The sequence below is a fragment of the Amphiprion ocellaris genome, chromosome 21 (assembly GCF_022539595.1).
Source record: "Amphiprion ocellaris isolate individual 3 ecotype Okinawa chromosome 21, ASM2253959v1, whole genome shotgun sequence".
Taxonomy (NCBI): Eukaryota; Metazoa; Chordata; class Actinopteri; family Pomacentridae; genus Amphiprion; species Amphiprion ocellaris.
This window is the reverse complement of record NC_072786.1, coordinates 708,981-726,522: the sequence shown is the minus strand read 5'-3', so window position 1 is coordinate 726,522 and position 17,542 is coordinate 708,981. Positions and strand designations below refer to the sequence as shown.

General features: G+C 38.1%; 3 protein-coding genes across 7 annotated transcripts; 1 reads left to right on the top strand and 2 right to left on the bottom strand.

Moving 5' to 3' along the window:
* Positions 1–238: 238 nt before the first annotated feature.
* Positions 239–8,953, bottom strand: zgc:193726 (uncharacterized protein LOC561161 homolog). 5 transcript variants are annotated; one of them, XM_035949764.2, is made up of 9 exons: positions 8,197–8,953; positions 8,060–8,119; positions 6,138–6,185; positions 5,919–5,966; positions 5,528–5,575; positions 5,319–5,369; positions 2,749–2,799; positions 2,625–2,660; positions 239–618 (listed from the first exon to the last, which is right to left on the bottom strand). In XM_035949764.2, the coding sequence occupies exons 1-9, from the start codon at positions 8,286–8,288 to the stop codon at positions 483–485; spliced, it is 570 nt and encodes a 189-aa protein (XP_035805657.1). In that variant the 5' UTR covers positions 8,289–8,953; the 3' UTR covers positions 239–482. The 5 variants fall into 5 exon arrangements, with proteins under 5 accessions (XP_035805657.1, XP_035805658.1, XP_035805659.1 ...); XM_035949765.2 differs by lacking the exons at positions 239–618; positions 2,625–2,660; positions 2,749–2,799 and adding exons at positions 2,945–3,858; positions 5,123–5,137; positions 5,218–5,241 and having other exon boundaries at positions 8,197–8,766; XM_035949766.2 differs by lacking the exons at positions 239–618; positions 2,625–2,660; positions 2,749–2,799 and adding exons at positions 2,945–3,901; positions 5,123–5,137; positions 5,218–5,241 and having other exon boundaries at positions 8,197–8,743.
* Positions 8,954–10,003: 1,050 nt separating this feature from the next.
* atp6v1f (ATPase H+ transporting V1 subunit F) lies at positions 10,004–16,968 on the bottom strand. The gene is made up of 3 exons (XM_023273838.3): positions 16,836–16,968; positions 14,226–14,445; positions 10,004–10,490 (listed from the first exon to the last, which is right to left on the bottom strand). The coding sequence occupies exons 1-3, from the start codon at positions 16,885–16,887 to the stop codon at positions 10,289–10,291; spliced, it is 474 nt and encodes a 157-aa protein (XP_023129606.2). The 5' UTR covers positions 16,888–16,968; the 3' UTR covers positions 10,004–10,288.
* Positions 15,390–17,240, top strand: lamtor4 (late endosomal/lysosomal adaptor, MAPK and MTOR activator 4). The gene is made up of 4 exons (XM_023273839.3): positions 15,390–15,486; positions 15,669–15,752; positions 16,844–16,961; positions 17,039–17,240. Exons 1-4 carry the CDS (start codon positions 15,484–15,486, stop codon positions 17,134–17,136), a joined length of 303 nt encoding a protein of 100 aa, XP_023129607.1. The 5' UTR covers positions 15,390–15,483; the 3' UTR covers positions 17,137–17,240.
* The last annotated feature ends 302 nt before the right edge of the window (positions 17,241–17,542 follow it).

Sequence of the window (17,542 nt, the reverse complement as noted above, 5' to 3'; positions counted from 1 at the left end):
CACTTAAACACATAATAACCTGAACCCAGCTTGTTTTCTCAGACCAGTCAGAGCATCTGAACCAGTCTGAACAGTTCCCAGTAAGACCAGCCAGGATAGTGTTGCTGCCTGAAGAAACCAGATGGTCCAGTTTTTACTTTTCATCAACACATTCACAGCTTTCTGATCAAACCTGTGCAGATATTATTGGCTATAAAAAGAGCACAAAGCTCCAAAAAACCAAAATGACTGTCAGGAGCAACATTACCAGAAATTTTATTGATGAGAGACAAACTTTGAATTAGCGAGTACAGAAAAATATTCATCATTATTCTGGCCATAAAGTGTCAGAGATGTCATTACCATATAAATTATAAACATTGATGTACTTCAAACACATAAATCTTATAAAAACATACAAAGTCTTCACATGCAGACAGGTATCCTCTCAGAGCATCTCTGCTCTCTGATTGGTCCATTGGAAGTGGGTGTGTCCTCCATCATCACTTCCCGTGTCCAAAAGGGTCAGAAGACGATTGACCGGCAAGCTCGTCTCCTCCAGACTGAAGCTCATGACCGAGGTTCATCACAGCGCAAATACTGAGCTGACAGGCTTTAGGGGGCGCCAGTCCGAACCTCCTGAAAGATCAATACATCAGCGATCAATACATGGATCAATACTGACAGGCTGCATATCCAGTCCTCCTGAAAAATCAATACATCAGCGATCAATACATGGATCAATACTGACAGGCTGCATATCCAGTCCTCCTGAATAATCAATACATCAGTGATCAATACATGGATCAATACTGACAGGCTGCATATCCAGTCCTCCTGAAAGATCAATACGTCAGCGATCAATACATCAATCCATACCAACTGACAGGCTGCAAATCTGACCCTCCTGAAAGATTAATATATTAGTAATCAATACATTGATCAATTCACTGAATCTGAGATTAGTTTGACATTTTTTATTATCAATAACTCTGTCAGCCTGAAAATCATCAGCAGGGCTTTTATTTTGCTAATATGTCATCAGTAAAGCAACCTCTAGCACTTTTATTTTGTTAATTTTTCATCACTAAACCAGTGGTCAGGGCTTTTATTTTGTTAATGCAGTCCCTGGTAAGGCCACCTGGGGGCAGATTGGTCCTATGGGAGGGACTGGGCTAAGACCATCAAAGACCTCAGGAACGGCACAACGTTGGGAAATTAAAGGTCCTTTTTGAGGTCGGCCAGGTCCAGCATGGAGCTCCGCCCAGTGGACCCACCACCTGCATGGATACTCGTTGGTGCACTAAAAGCCGGGTAGCAGGTCAGGGCACATGGCTAGGAGTCCTGAACGCTGGTGGACTGGACTGGTTGCAGGGATGAGGACCTTTATGGTGGGGAAGGAACTAGATCAAGTGCAGGAGGCGGAGTGGTACCGACTGGATCCAGTTAGGATCACCTCCATGCACAATTCCAATAAAAATTCAAGACTTTCTGTTCCACTGTTGAACTTGTTGAATGGTTCAGGGTAGCAGGCCTTCTTGGAGTCTTTGGGTGGTGTACTGTAATGGATTCCACCTGAAGACTTCATAGTTCTCCTGGGAGACTTCAAAATGGAGAAAACCTGGAGACATGTGGACCAGTGTTGTGTTCTAGGAACAGATTGGACATAACAAACACCACGAGGGAGCATGTGGTGGCTTAAAAGTATACTTGGTACCAGAGCACCTTAGGACAAAGGTTGATGATTGACTTTGTGGTCATACCCTCAGACCTGCTGGCTTATGTCTCGGACAGTCGGGCGATGGGAGGAGGTGGCAATCAGTCAGTTGATCACCACCTGGTGGTGAATTGGATCCAGTGGAAAGGAAGGCTGCTGGACAGACCTGGGAAACCCAAACATGCAGTGAGGGTGAACTGGGAAAATGCAGTGGAGGCCCCGGTCCATGGGGCTTCAACTCTCACCTCTGGAAGGGTTTCTTGTGTCTCCTGGGGAGGTTGGGGACATGAAATCCAAGTCAGTCATGTTCAAAGCCTCCATTGCAGAGGCAGCTGTTAGCCTCTGGTAACATTAGACAGCTAGCAGGGAACCAGAAGGGCTGCAGTAACGGAAGCACAAACTCAGGTGTTGGAGGAGTTCAGGGAGGCCATGGAGAAGGATTTTTTGTAGGTCTTTGGAAGGTTCTGTCAAGCTGCTAACTCAGGATACATTTAAAATCTTTACCTAAGTTCATGATGAGAAGTGACCAAAAGACTGAGGTACAAGAGACCTAAATGGGATTCCTCTGGTGGACTGCTGGGCTCAACCTTAGAGACAGGAAGAGGAACTCGGGGTCGGGTTGCTGCTTCTTTACGTTGAGAGGAACCAGCTGGGGTGGTCTGGACGTTAGGATAGCTTCTTGGCAGCATCTTATGTGGTTTTCCGATCAGAGAGAGGGACGCCTGGAATGACCTTCTTAACCTGCTGTTACCAAGACTTAACGCTGGATAAGAGGAAGAAAATGGGGACGCTGCCTGGACAAAGATGCTGGAAACATGAGGAATTGTCTTCTTCAACTCCGGTTGTCCTATACTTGGAAACAATTGGACCTGACCTTTAAACGGTGGCCTGGTGGACGCTGAGGCAACTTGTAGTTTGGTTTACTCACTTTCCCACTGCTCCGGTTGCAAATTGAAGTCCCTTCCTGCAGAACAAAGAAAGAGAGCAGCTCTGAGCCCACCTGGTTCTACCTATGGTTCTGGTGATTCTGGTGATTCTGGTCTTACACTCACCTCTCGTGTGACTCGTCCTCTTTCGTTCGGTTCTGCTGCTGCTGATGGAACCTGTTGACAGGAAAACACGTTATCGATGTCATTGGTTAACTCCTCACTGCCACCTTTGACCTCTGACCTCTGACCTTCATGAACTTTATGACCCGGCTTATTCACTTAAAGTCTCCTTAGTGAACAGACGAACGGCAACAGCAGGTTGATTCATGTTTTTATTCAGATTTGGACAACATCAGTCACCTCACAGCATTTAGGATCATATTACGGAGAAACCAGTGGGGAGGGAAGTTCCAGAAACCAAACTGGATCCCAACAGCTGATCCAGACATCCAGAAATCTGTCTTTAATTTCAGGTTGAGTATGACTACATGATACTGAGACACGAAAACAAAAAGACAAAGGACGAGATGTGGAACACAACATCACAAAGATAGTAACAGTAGTAGGAGAATCATGTTTTAGCTGATTTTAACTGAGTACAAACAACTCCGTGATCAAACACAGTCCTGGTCACGTGATTCTGCTGGGTCACGTGACTCTGCTGGGTCACGTGACTCTGCTGGGTCACATGACTCTGCTGGGTCACGTGATTCTGCTGGGTCACGTGACTCTGCTGGGTCACGTGATTCTGCTGGGTCATGTGACTATACATTGACGTTTTGACCTCCAGTGAATTCATCAGACAGGAACAGAATAAGTTCGGCGGTTAATAAAAACTTCCAATGTGATAAAACCTTTAAGCTCTGTGATTGGGTGCTTCCTGCTGAAGTGCATGCTGGGAACTGCAGGAAACATTTAACTCAGTTGTTGTTTGTTTTTGTTTTTTTTACAATCACAGGTTCTTGTAATATTAATTTTTTGTTTCTTCTTGCTGCACTTTCTCAAGTGTGTGTGATCTTCTCAGGATGTTAATAACTTAATTTGATCGGTTTCAGGAGGAGACGACCGGCTCAGGTGATGGTGATGATGATGAACAGGTGGAAACATCAGAATCTGCTGCAGAGACGATGAAGGTCTAACAGCTGCTTCCTTTCATTTCTTTCCAAATCCCAGTGGGTCGCTGGCATCTCGACCCGCTGTCTCGTCGCCACGCTGGAGGGAGGAGCCGAGGTTCTGCGTCAGACAGGTGGACAGTGGACAATCACCGAACACGGAGCTAAAGGTGAGACAGGTACAGGAGAGACAGTTACAGGTGAGACAGGGAGAGGAGAGACAGGTGAAGGTCAGACAGGTATAGGTGAGACAGGTAGAGGTTAGACAGGTGAAGGTGAGACAGAGCGAAAGAGTGAGAGAGGTAAAGGTGAGACAGATACAGGAGAGACAGGTGTGGCAGTGAAGATCAGACAGGTAGAGGTGAGACAGACACCGGGACAAATGAGATTGGTAGAAATGAGACAGGTGAGACATGGAGAGGTGAGACAGGTAGAGGTGAGACAGGTAGAGGTGAGACAGGTAAAGGTGAGACAGGTAGAGATGAGACAGGTAGAGGTGAGACAGGTAGAGGTGAGACAGGTGAGACAGGTAGAGGTGAGACATGGAGAGGTGAGACAGGTAGAGGTGAGACAGGTGAGACAGGTAGAGGTGAGACAGGTGAGACATGGAGAGGTGAGACAGGTAGAGGTGAGACAGGTGAGACAGGTAGAGGTGAGGCAGGTAGAGGTGAGACAGGTAGAAGTGAGACAGGTAAAGGTGAGACAGGTAGAGATGAGACAGGTAGAGGTGAGACAGGTAGAGGTGAGACAGGTGAGACAGGTAGAGGTGAGACATGGAGAGGTGAGACAGGTAGAGGTGAGACAGGTGAGACAGGTAGAGGTGAGACAGGTAGAAGTGAGACAGGTAAAGGTGACACAGGCGAGACAGGTAGAGGTGAGACAGGTAAAGGTGAGACAGGTGAGACAGGTAGAGATGAGACAGGTAGAGGTGAGACAGGTAAAGGTGAGACAGGTGAGACAGGTAGAGGTGAGACAGGTGAGCTGTTGATCTCCAGGTTTTAAATCAGTGAAAGTTTTCAGGTGAATCGTTTCATAACAAACTGATCGATTTTTTACTGACAGAAAAAAAAATCAAATAAAAAACCCTGCAAAAATGAATTATTTAGATTTAGAATTATTGATAAAAATAAAAAAGGTTTAATTCTTCTCTGGTTCCGCGCTGAACCTGAACATACGTGTTTCATGTATGAGTTTTACAGTCAGGTTTACGAGCAGCTAATTAACCAGATCATCATATTCAACGCAATTTTTTCTGATAACTTTCATGTTTGTTTCTCAGGTAAACAGTGCAGCAGGTTCTTTGGCTCCGCCCACTGATGCCTTCCTCGGCCAATCAGATAGCGGCACAGAGGCAGGAGGTCAAAGGTGACAGAATAAAGTCGTACTCCTGAGAGGGTTTCCTGAAACACAGAGAGGAACAGGAGCATTACACCTGTCCACAGGTGTTAGCGGAAACATTTCTACTGAACAAAACTCTTACAGGTCGTCCAGCGGAAAAACGAACCTGGAAAACAAACGGAGACGAGTTTGAAGCTGATTCCAAAGCAGCAGCCGGACTTTAAAAGAACAGAGTTTACTCACATTAACGGTGTGATCGAAGTTTCATTTATTGGCAAGTTCGACATCGCGTATCTGAGGAAGATAAAGGAGAATTCAAAACCTAAAAGCAGAAAGACTCTTCACTAGAATCAGACACTTTTCTAATGAACTTCTGTATTAATCAAGAAACACGTTCTTGCTGTAAACTGAGACATGAAGGATGTTTGTGTTGTGAATGTTCATGAACTGACCGTGTGGAGTCGTCCACAGTTCTGTTGACGTCCTGATTAATGGTGATTCTACAGAACAGAACATCTCAGATTTATTCTCATCATAAACAAGCACTGAACTCAGAGCAGAAGTCTGTCCGAAAACTTATCTTTTGCTTTGTTCTTCTGTCCCAAAACTGCAGCAAGAATTGCCTCTAAAATCAGATACTTTTCTACTGAAGTTCTGTCTTCATCAAGAAACAAAAACTAATCTACAACTGAGACCTAAATGAGGTTTCAGGTTTGTTTAATGTGCCCTAAATGTCCTAAAAAGGTTTTCTAAAATTAGACAGTTTTCTAATGAAGTTCTGCATAAATCAACACAACATGTGGACAGATGTTTAAAATGTGTCCTGGATATTTATGAACTGACCTTGTTGAGTTGTCCAGGGTTTCGTTGATGTCCTGATGAGAGTTGAGTCTAAAGAACCAACAACTTTTATTTTCTACATGTCTTAGTGTCTTGAAACTGCAGCAAAGTTTCATAGAATCATCTCCGAAATTAGACACTTTTCTGTAGTTCTGTACGAACTTCCTTGTAACATGAGAAACAGAGACGGTTATAAATTGTCATGAATATTCATGAACTGACCTTGTGGAGACATCTAGAGTTTCGTTGACGTCCTGATGAGACTTAAGGCTAAAAACAGAACAGAAAAAACACAAATTGTACTTATTCAAAGTTTTTTTTTTGTCCTAAAACTGCAGCAAAGTTTCACAGCATCACATCTAAAATTAGAAATGGGGTTCTGTATTCATCAAGTCATATTTTAGGGAAGCTCAACGGAAAAAGACTCAACTTCTAAAACTTTATCTTTCAGCTGCAGAAGAATAGCGTCTAAAATTAGTCACTTTTCTAGTGAAATTTTGTATTTGTCAAAAAGAAAAGTTTCCTCATGTAAAACGGAGACGTTAAGGATGTTTCCTGACCTTGTGGCGTCGTCTAGAGTTTTGTTAATGTCCTGATGAGACTTAAGGCTAAAAAAAGAACAGAAAAACTACAAATTGTGTTTTTTCAATGTGTTTTTTCATCCTAAAACTGCAGCAAAGTTTCTGACACTGTTGTTTCGAAAATTAGACACTTTTCTAAAGCTCATCCAGAGAATAACAAGCGTGAACAAAGCAGGAATCAAAGCAAAGAATCAAAAATATAAATCATATTCTGACTTATTTCACTTTTTTTTGTTTCCTCCATAATTCCAGATGTGTTCATTCATAGTTTTGATGCCTTCAGTGAGAATCTACAATGGAAATAGTCCTGAAAATAAAGAAGAACCAGTAAATGAGAAGGTGAGTCCAGAGTAAGGACTGGTATATTTGAGCTATTTAATCACAATCTGTGCCAGTATTAGGTTTTTGTTATTGCATTTGCGATTTTATCACATAATGAATGAAAGTTTTCATTAGTTTTATGGGGCTGTTACTGCATAATAACCAGATTTATTACTTAAATGTCATAATTCTATAATTTGTCTAAATAAAAAAACCTTATTTGATATATTCATGCTATGTTTAGATGCTTTAATGTGAAAATATTTAGTTATTTAAGACTTGTTGAAAAACCAGGATTGTGTGATAAATATGAGATATTTAATCATAATCCAGATGTTTTCTTTCTCATATCGGAGTCTTTTTTACATTTTTGTTTTTATAATTGTGATTTTATCACATAATAATTACAAGTTTTTCATTTGTTTTAGAAGATTATGACTTTATAATAAACAGATTTATTAGTTAAATGTCATAATTCCATAGTTTATCTTGTCTTCTAACGATTTTGACCTAAATAAAAGAATTATTTAATATATACATGCTATATTCAGCACTTTAATGTGAAAATCTTAAGTTAGCTAAGACTCATTGTTTAAGAAGACCTGGTTTATATTATAAATATGAGATATTTCATCATAATCTGGGCCAATATTAGGTTTTTAATATTACATTTGTGATTTTTTTCACATAATAAATGAAAGGTTTCATTGGTTATATAAGACTATGATGTCATAATAAACAGATTTACAAGTTTAATGTCATAATTCTTTAATTAATCTAAATAAAAACCATTATATATATATATATATATATATATATATATATATATATATATATATATATATATATATATATATATATATATATATATATATATATATATATATATATATATATATTTGCCTTTAATGTGAAAATCTCATCATTTAAGATTCAGTGCTTAGGAAAGCCAGGTTTATATGATTTATTTGAGCTACTTAATTATAATCATAGGTTTTAATTATTACATTTGTGATTTTATCACATAATAATTACAAGTTTTTCATTAGTTTTGTAAGACTATGACTGCATAATAACCAGACTTATGAGTTTAATGTCATAATTCTGTAATTTATTTAAATAAAAAAGCATTATTTGATATATATATACATGCCATATTTTGATGCTTTAATGTGAAAATCTTTTGTCCTCATAATGATATTTATCTGCATTTGGTTCCTGCAGTTGCTCTGATGTTCTCACCTGGTGGAGACGTTCTCTGGGTTCTCTAGGTGAGAACCTTCAACCTTCATGTCATCTCGTCTGCAGACAGGAAGGAGAGAATCATCTCAGATCAAACAGAAACTCATCTGATCTCACCTGTAGAGGCAGAAACTCACCTGGAGCCACCGAGCGAAGCAGCAGATACGCAAACCACCATCATCATCATCATCATCGTCGTCGTCTTCGTCGTCTTCATCCTCGTCGTCATGGTGACACTTCGCCGGGCTCGTTCAGAGTGAATCCGACTCAGCCACGCTCAGCTTTTATACTTCAGCAGGTTCATACAGTTTAAAGCCACAAATCAAACCCTGACGGGACCTGAAGCCTGAAGGTCGGATGGAGGTTTGTTGAAGGTTTGTTGAAGGTTAGCTGGAGGTTAGCTGGATGAATAATGAGGTTCCTCAGCGCTGTTTCAATATTTACAGAGTGATGCTATCTGCTGTGACCTCGACGCTGTTTGTTGGTTCGTTCTCTTATCTGAGTTCATGAACATCTGCACTGTGACGGATTAAAGGAAAATAAAGAGTCTCAGCGACGTGATGAGGCTCCACGTTGATTCTCAGAGCTCCTCCCGCGAATGTTTCCTCATCCGGTATAACGACAATGTGGAGCTGAGGTCAGCCAACAGGCGCCAAAGAGTTCCTCAGTTTGGCGCTGAAACATCACAACAAAGCAACGAAAGAAGGTAGAAAACCAGTTTGAACCCATAAAAAACCCTAAACTCTAACCCTAAAACCAGTCTAAGCCCTATCTTAACCAAGTCTAAAACCAAATCCAAAAGAAAATTTTAAATTAGGTCCAAAACCATTCTAAACCCTATCCTACCTGGTCTAAAACTAGGTTGAAGAAAAAGCCTAAAACCAGTCTCAAACCAGTCCAAAACCAAGTCGAATCTTTTGTCCAAACTGAGTCCAAAACTAGTTTCAAACAGTCCAAAAGCACTCTAAAATCAGTTCAAAACCAGCCTAAAACCTGAAATACATCATAAACCCATTTCAAAATCAAGTGAAAGTAGGTCTAATCCAAAAATGGTCTAAAAGCCAAGTACAAAACTAGTCTAAAACCAGGTCTAAAACTACGTCACAACCCATCAAAACCAAGTTGAAAATGAGCCAAAAACCAATCCAAAACTAGAGTTAAAACTCGGTCAAAAACCGAACTGAAATCAGGTCCAAAACCTGATCTAAAACCAGGTCTAAGACTACATCAAAAGCCGATCAAATCCAGTCCAACGCCAAGCTAAAAACAAGCCTAAAACCAAGTTTAAAATTTGGTCAAAGATCAGTCCCAAACCAGCCCAAAACCGGTCTAAAACAAAGTCCAGAACCAGCCTAAAATTAGTCCAACACCAGGTGTAAAACAATGCCAAAAACTCATCTAAAACCAAGTCCACAGTCCAAAATCAGTGCAAAATCTGGCCTAAAACTAGGCTCAAAACCAGTCAGAAACCAGCCTGAAATCAATTCAAAACCAGTTCTATAAATGGGCCAAAAACCAATCTAAAACCAGGCCTAAAACTACATCAAAAGCCGATCAAAACCCAGTTCAAAACCAAGTAGAAAATTATTCTAAACCCAGCCCAAACCCTGTCCAAAAATGGTCTAAAATCAGTTCAAAACCAGTTTAACATCTGTGCAAAACCAGCTTAAAACCAGGTCTACAACTATGTCAAAACCCATCAAAAGCAAGTTGAAAATGAGCCTAAAACCAATCAAAACCCAAGCCTAAAGCAAGCCTAAACCAGTGGAAAATCACTGTAAAACCAAGTTTGAAACAAGGTCAAAAACCAGCATCAAACCAGTTCAAGACTAAGTCCGAAACCAGGCCTAAAACTGTGCCAAAAACCCTTCTAAAACCAGTCCCTGTGAAGTCCTGAGCAGAGTCTTATGTTTCTGCTCAGGAATGACGAACAAACAGCTGAACTTCACAACAAACAACATTTTATTGGATCCAACATCTGTTAAAGTTTCATAAGTTAACACATCTGGAACAAAGAGGAAGAAAACAGGTTGAGCTGAGAGGAAAGAAAACATGAATCATTTTGGTCTAAAAACAACAGAATGACGATGAATCACAGGAAACATTTCCACTTCAAGAAGCAGCTGCCTGAGCAGGACAAAGTAAAGACGAGGAGCCGATCAATACGCCGATAGTTAATCTATTAATCACAACAACAACAACATCAGGAGCATCTCAGGGCAGTGCATCTCATCGGAAGTCTTCGGCGGAGAACATGCCCTTGGCCCGGCGCAGGATGGAGTCCTTGGAAGCGTCGTAGGGATGCTCCTTAGACGGGATCTCCAGGACCGCCGGGATGGACTGCATGTGGGCGTCGATGGCGTGACGGATCATCTCAGCGATGAACTGGTTGATCAGGATGATGCCGATGTCGTTACGAGCCAAGAAACTCCTGCAGACACAAAGATCAATCAGCCAGAGTCCATTCAGATTTAGACACATTTAACAGAGACGTGAGGCTGAAAGTTAACAAAAGAACCAACATAAAGACTGAAGATCAGGAGTTACTGAGATAAAGTTCAACATCCACGAGGAAATAATGGAGAAGGTTAGATGAAGCTCTGCAGAACCAAACAGAACTGAAGTCTCTATTCATTTTAAATCTGTGTTGATTTAGCTGTAAAACCAGTTGAAAACTAGTCTAATACCAAGTCTAATACCCATACAAAACCATACTAAAACAATATTAGAACCCATACAAAACCATACTAAAACCAGTCTAATACAAAGTCTACAACTAATTCTGAAACCAGTCTAAAACCATATTAAAACCTAGTCCAAAACAAGCTTTTAAAAAAGGCTAATACCAAGTTTATATTTAGTTCAAAACCAGTCTAAAACCAGTCTAACATGAGTCTAAAGCCAGTACAAAACCAGTCTAATATGAGTCTAAAGCCAGTACAAAACCAGTCTAAAACAACTCTAAAACGATCCCAATGACAGTACCAAACCATATTAAAACCAAGTCCTAAACCAGTTTGTTTTAAAAAGGCTAAAACCAGTCTAGAACGAAGTTTGAATTTAGTTCAAAACCAGTTGAAAATCAGTCTGCAACTAATTCTAAATCCATTCCAGTGACATTCCAAAACAACTACAAAACCATCTTAAAACCGAGTCCTAAACCAGTTTAAAAAGGGCTAAAACCAGTCTATAACCAAGTTTAAATTTAGTCCTAAACCTGCAGAAAATCATACTGAAACCAGTCCAATTTTACCATTTTTAACAGATATCTTCAGTTACTTCATGAGTCCATAAATAAAGCCTTAAACGGGGAGATTTTTGAACAGATCTGGTTCAGTCACAGTTTAATGTATTTGACGTATTAATCAGTAAATTAATCTTTAAAATGACTATTTTTTTTAATGGACTCTAGTTCAGTGTCAGTCACTGATTGAATCCTTAAATTAAAAAGTAATTTTACCAGAAAGACTTATCAATCACATTTTAGAACCAAACAGGCATTTCCTTTTTCCAATTCCCCTTATAGACAGGAGCAAAAAATAAATATATTAATTACAATAAAATAAATGCTACATTAGAATAAATTTTAAATAAATTTAGGTCACTTAAAATAAATAACATTTAGGATAAATAGAATAAATTTAGAATAAATTCAAGAGAAATCTGATATAAATTTAGAATAATTTTAAAATAAACTTAAAATTAAGAAAATTTAAAATAAATAACATTTAGAAAAAAGAGAAATTTCAAATAAATATACAAAAAAATAAAGCTAATTGAATTTATTTTAATTTATATATAACATGTAGAATAAACAACAATTCAAATAAATAAATTCTTAAATTAGATGATTTTTGAACGGACTCTGGTTTAGTGACAGTGAATGGATTTGATGCATTCAGTCACTGACTGAACCTTTAAACCAGTGGTTCCCAACCTCTTAGGCTTGGAGCTGCCCTATAAGCTGCCCCCCCACCACCACCACCACCACCACCACCACCACCACCACCCATGAATACAATAGAAAATTCCCTAAAATTGAAAAAAAAATAATTTTTTATATCAAACTAGGAGTTGTACTATGACGAGGAGGAGAGAGTTTATGGCTGCAGTAAATGTAGTGACACTACAATGCATAAGAGTTAAGGTTTTTTTTGGTCTTTTTTACTAAAAAAAATCCTTAAAATTATGAAAAAAAATGTAATATCAAACCAAGAGTTGTAGTATGATCAGCAGGAGTCAGTTGCTGGCTGCAGTAAATTTGTTGAATATTTGTGTCTCTTCGCTGTTTGCAGCGGTTTTGCATTTTGCAGACGGTTCCTGTTCACTCGTCTCACAGCCGGCTGCTCATAGACACCAATGTTATTTCTGTAGCTACTTTTGATTAAACTGGGCTTGTAGCAAATTGTCTACCTTACAACGATGGAAAAGAGGCATCGTTTATGTTTAGACAACGTATATTTAATGAGTTATTGATGCCGGAAGTCCGAATTTGTGAATATCCTTCCGACTTTACCGAACTGTGTTTTATTTCCTGACGTCGCCGTAATTCTCTGGCTTCATGCTGTCATTTGCGAGCATTTCACTACAAATAACATAATTCTGTCTTGTCCTTTAATAAAACCAAATTCAAGGTAACTCTCGAGGTATAGCCAGAGTTTTTAGGTACTGATGAATCTTCACCCGTTTTGCGTTTTTCAGACATTGTTCCCGTCAGTAATTTTCTAACTGTAACACAAACTAATGAATCTGGATGAACTAGAAGCCAACCTGAAGAAAGACCAAATAAATGTGTTTTAAAAATGTTTTATAGGTGGACTTGTGATGACACAGTGAGTCTGTTACTCTGATTTTATCCAGAATGTAAAAATCTATTTTTTATAACATCACAGCCTCAGAGCAGAGAAAGCTTTGCTCCCCCTGAGATCTCTGGCGCCCCCCTGGGGGGGCGCGGACCCCAGGTTGGGAACCACTGCTTTAAACTAAAGAGTCATTTTATCAGAACCAGTTATTGATTATCGATCACATTTTAGATCCACACAGCCCACTGAATAATTTTGTGTCTCATTTTAAAAAAAAAAACTCGAAATAATGTTAACTTCAAGGGAAACTCCAAAAAACGTTTATCATTCAATAAATAAATATAAAAATAAATATATTCTCAAAATTCCTTGTAAATCTGTATTTAAGTGTGAATAAAAAAGTAAATAAATTTAGCAACAATTTTTTAAAAAGTGTAACTGTAGTTAAAATTTAATTAAAAACATGTTTAGAATAAATTTAAAAATAAGAACATTTAAATTAAATAACATTTAAACAAATTTAGAATAAATTCAGGACAAATTTCACACAAATTTAGATTTAAAAAATAAATTTAAAGCTAAAAAATAAAACAATAATAATAATAAATAACAATTTGCCCTTTCTTGACAGTGGCAGAGAATGCTGTATATAATCGGAAAATTACAAAAATAAATAAATACATTTAGAAACAATTTAAAATAAATGTAAATGTAATATAATTAAATTGAAAACTTTTTGGATACATTTAAAATTAAGGACATCTAAAATAAATTTAAAGCCAATTTATAATAAATTCCATTGAGAAAAAATAGAACAAATTCTGAATAAATTCTAGAGAAATTTGACATAAATTTAGAACTAAAAAATATATTACAGCAAATTTAAAATAAAATAATTTAATAATAAATTCATGAGAAATTTGACAAAGCAAATTAAAAATAACCAATATTTAGAATAAATACGACAAGTTTAGAATAAATTCAGGACATATTTCACATACATTTAGAATTTTTTTCAATTTAATTTAAAAATATTTTAAATATACCAAATCTCGAATGAACAGAAAAAAAGCAAATCCTTAAATCAAATGATTTTTGAACAGACCCTGGTCCAGTCACTGTTCACTTGTTCTGTGTTCAGTCAGTGAATTAGAAAATAAATAAATCCTTAAATTAGATATTTTCTAAACGGACTCTGGCCCTGTCTCTGTGTTTATATTTGATGTATTCAGTCAATGAACTAGACGATAAATTCATCTTTACATGGACTCTGGTTCCGTGTATATTAGATGTATTCAGCCCCTCGTTGAATCCTTAAATTAGACATTTTCTACACGGAATCTGGCCCAGTCTCTCCATCTTACTTGAAGGTCTCCTCGATCTCCGTGATGCTCGTGTCCTTCTCCACCACCAGGAAATTCGGTTTCCGGTTCTTGTTAAGCTCTCCGATGCCGCCGAGCAGGAAGCCCGTGCATGTGTCCTCGTCCCCGATCACGGCGATCAGCTTCCCGCGGCCGGCCATCACGGAGTCCCGGTGATGTAACGGAGAAAAACGGACGGAACGAAGAGGATCAGCTCGGTAGGCTGCAGGTCATGTGAGGAGGTCAGCTGATCGGCACTTCCGGTTCGGTCCGGAAATTAATATTTATTCATTTATGTAATTATTCTTGTAATTTTTTGACAGTAAAATAATTTTATAAAACAAATCTGGAGCTTCACATCGTTGTTATTCAAATTAATTAATTAATTTTATTTATTTTTTATTAGTTTAATTTAACAGAATGCGATGACGTCACGTTTAAATCGCTGCGTGCTGCCTTCAGGGACTCACTTTAGATTTTCACACTTTTTCACGTTTTATTATCGGTAATAAAAATGGAGAAAATGGAGAATAAGATTGGCAAAACGCAAATTATGTGTCTGCCTGTTCAAGTATCAGCCAATTTAAAGATTAATTCAAGATTTATTCACCATCTGAATACATTTAGTTCACATGAAACCAGAATCTGTTCAAAACCCAGCAAGTCTAAGCTTCATTTATCGTCTCTGAACCAGAATCTGTTAGAATATCAGCCAATTAAAGCATTCAACAACCCGTTTATTCACTACAGCCGAGGCAGTGTCTGAACCAGACTCCGTTTAAAAATCAGCTAATTTAAGACTCACTTATCGTCTCATGTGGGGACTAGAAATCTATTTAATCTCAGGGACTAGCACTCAGATTAAAATAAATATCATTAGAAAGCAGCAGATGTGATCCAAATAAAGCACTTTAGGGATCTTATAAACAATCAGTCAAAAAATGTTACCCTAAACAAGCTGAATACTAATTTAATAAAATCTGAAAGGAGTCTGGTGTGGTGCGTTCGGTCCAGTATTTTTTTTTAACTGTTCCTGCTGCAGTAACAATAACCTGATGCAATACTCTATTCAATAATCTGCTGTTTTTTTATGTTTTAATCTGTATAAAAATGGTCAAATGTGCACCAGACGCACCAATATTTTCATTAGGGTTGTATTTTATCCGACGGCACTTGAAAGCCTCAGCGGTCACGTGAAAAATCCAGCAGAAACAGGAAATGGTGCAGAGCTGCAGTTTTTAGGAACAGAAGAAGAAGAAAGATGGTGCGTTTGACGGTTCAAACTTCTATTTTTGACTTTTATTGAGTTTATGAAGTTTATTTATACAGTGAGACGTTTTAGGAATATAGATTTTACAGTTTGTAGAGTTTACAGACGCTGGTTAGCCTGTTAGCACTCAGTCTGTTAGCAGTTAGCCTGTTTGCTCATCTGTCCTCCTGTTCCAGAGCACCGCTGCGCTCACCGCGGGTCTGGACCGGATCCCCGACCAGCTCGGTTACCTGGTCATCAGTGAGGACGGAGTTCTGGCCGTAAGTGGAACCAAGCAGAACCGAACCGAACTCCATTCACATTTCTGCTAATTTAACACTCGAGTTAATCCCGTTAAACGTCCCCTCGGTGGAACAACAGTCTGAATATTTTGTTTTCTTCTAATCTACTGGTTTATTCCGCGTTTTTTGTGAGCCGTTTTGTTGTTTAACTTCTTATAATTCTTATTAATAATTTGTATTATCAGTCAGATTCCAGAATTTAAGTAATAGATAAGAAAAAAAACTTAAAATGGTCTATTTTTGAATGGAGTTTGGCGTTAATCCCCACGTCCCTTTAAACACCAGCTAATATTTACTCCCATCCGTGTTTGCTTCAGTTTTATCATTTATTAAGGAATGAAATTGCACGATTTGTGAATGTAGTCTGCTGTTTTTGCTTGTTAAGCAACAGAATACACGTCAAAGTGGGTAAAATTGAGATTACTGATATAGTAGCGCCAAACTCCATTCAAATTTCACTGAATTTTAGATTCCTCTATCTGACAACTTTTACCCACTAAAACCAAATTAAAAACATTTAATACAGTAACTGGATTCATAAACGCATTCTCAGTTATTAATACAGTGATGTGACATTTGTGTCCTCATGTTTTTATATTATTTTGGGAACTAATACAACTAGAGAACCGTGTAAAAATGGTGGAGTTTGGGCCATTTAAATACCAGCTAATATTTAGTTTTAACATCTTTCACCTTTTTTTTGCGAATTTTTTTCTATATTTTGCTATATCTATATATATCTATATCTATATCTATATCTATATATATATATATTTCTATATGTGAATGTAGTCTGGTGTTTTAGTTTGTTAAACAGGATACATGTTAAAATGGGTAAAATTAGTAGAACGACACAATATATAGTCAAATTTCACTTAATTTTAGAATTTTTTGTAAACTAATCTACAGAAACATGTAAAAATGATTGATTTTTGAATGGCGTTTGGAGTCTTTGTTCTTTATTAAAAACCGTCTTTACCAGTTTGATTTTAAAGAAACACACGAACCGTTCAGTTATTGATTATTGATTATAAACCTCCAATAACTCCTGATCGGTCTCACCTGTCCAGTCTGCAGGTGAGCTGGAGAACGACGAGCACACGGCCGGCGTCATGATGCAGATGGTCCGCACGGCGAGTCGCTTCAGGTTGTCCGGGTCGACCGATCCGCCCTTCAAACGGATGTCAGGTATCGATCGATTGATTAGTTGATTGATAAGCGATTGGTCTGGACCCACCTGGACTTCACCTGAGCTGTTTCCTCAGTGATCCTGGAGGACTTCGTCTACACGGTGACGGTTTCCGGTCAGAAGGTGTTCGTGGTCAAACGTCAGAACAACCAGCACGAGCCAATCAGCGTGTAGGAGGAGGTCAGGTGGTCCGATGATGAAAGTGTGACTGCAGTTTATTTGACATTTAGTTTGTTTGCTGTTTAAGTTTTCTGTCAAATAAAATTATTTGAATCTTTTGTCGTTTCATCCGATTTTTAATTTTTTTAAACAAATTTTGTGAAATAAATTCACATTATAATGAAGAAAGTTGAAGCTTTAGTTTTAAATTAAAATAGTTTAACGAGAAGTTTGTTTGAGCGTGTTAGTTTTTGGCCTCAATGGAAGCAGCACACGTGCAGATATTTATAAACCTCAATAAAATGTTATTTCACCACCAGAAAACATTTTAACATGAGAACAGTTTGAAGTAACTAGAAGTGAAAACAATTTGGTGTCTGATAAAAAAAAAAAAAAAAAACTAAAAGTCTGATGATTACAA

Bases quoted from the DNA above. Each gene is read 5' to 3' on its own strand.
- zgc:193726 (XM_035949764.2), bottom strand. From the start codon at position 8,288: ATGACGACGAGGATGAAGACGACGAAGACGACGACGATGATGATGATG. The intron at 6,186-8,059 runs GTGAGAACATCA...TTCTGTTTTTAG, and splicing joins CCAGAGAACGTCTCCACCAG to CCTTAAGTCTCATCAGGACG. The intron at 5,576-5,918 runs GTCAGTTCATAA...TCTGTTCTGTAG, and splicing joins ACCCTGGACAACTCAACAAG to AATCACCATTAATCAGGACG.
- lamtor4 (XM_023273839.3), top strand. The intron at 15,753-16,843 runs GTAAGTGGAACC...TCACCTGTCCAG, and splicing joins GTGAGGACGGAGTTCTGGCC to TCTGCAGGTGAGCTGGAGAA. The intron at 16,962-17,038 runs GTATCGATCGAT...CTGTTTCCTCAG, and splicing joins GCCCTTCAAACGGATGTCAG to TGATCCTGGAGGACTTCGTC.
- atp6v1f (XM_023273838.3), bottom strand. From the start codon at position 16,887: ATGACGCCGGCCGTGTGCTCGTCGTTCTCCAGCTCACCTGCAGACTGG. The intron at 14,446-16,835 runs GTGAGACCGATC...CATGACCTGCAG, and splicing joins CTCACCTGCAGACTGGACAG to CCTACCGAGCTGATCCTCTT. The intron at 10,491-14,225 runs GTAAGATGGAGA...TTGTGTCTGCAG, and splicing joins GAGATCGAGGAGACCTTCAA to GAGTTTCTTGGCTCGTAACG.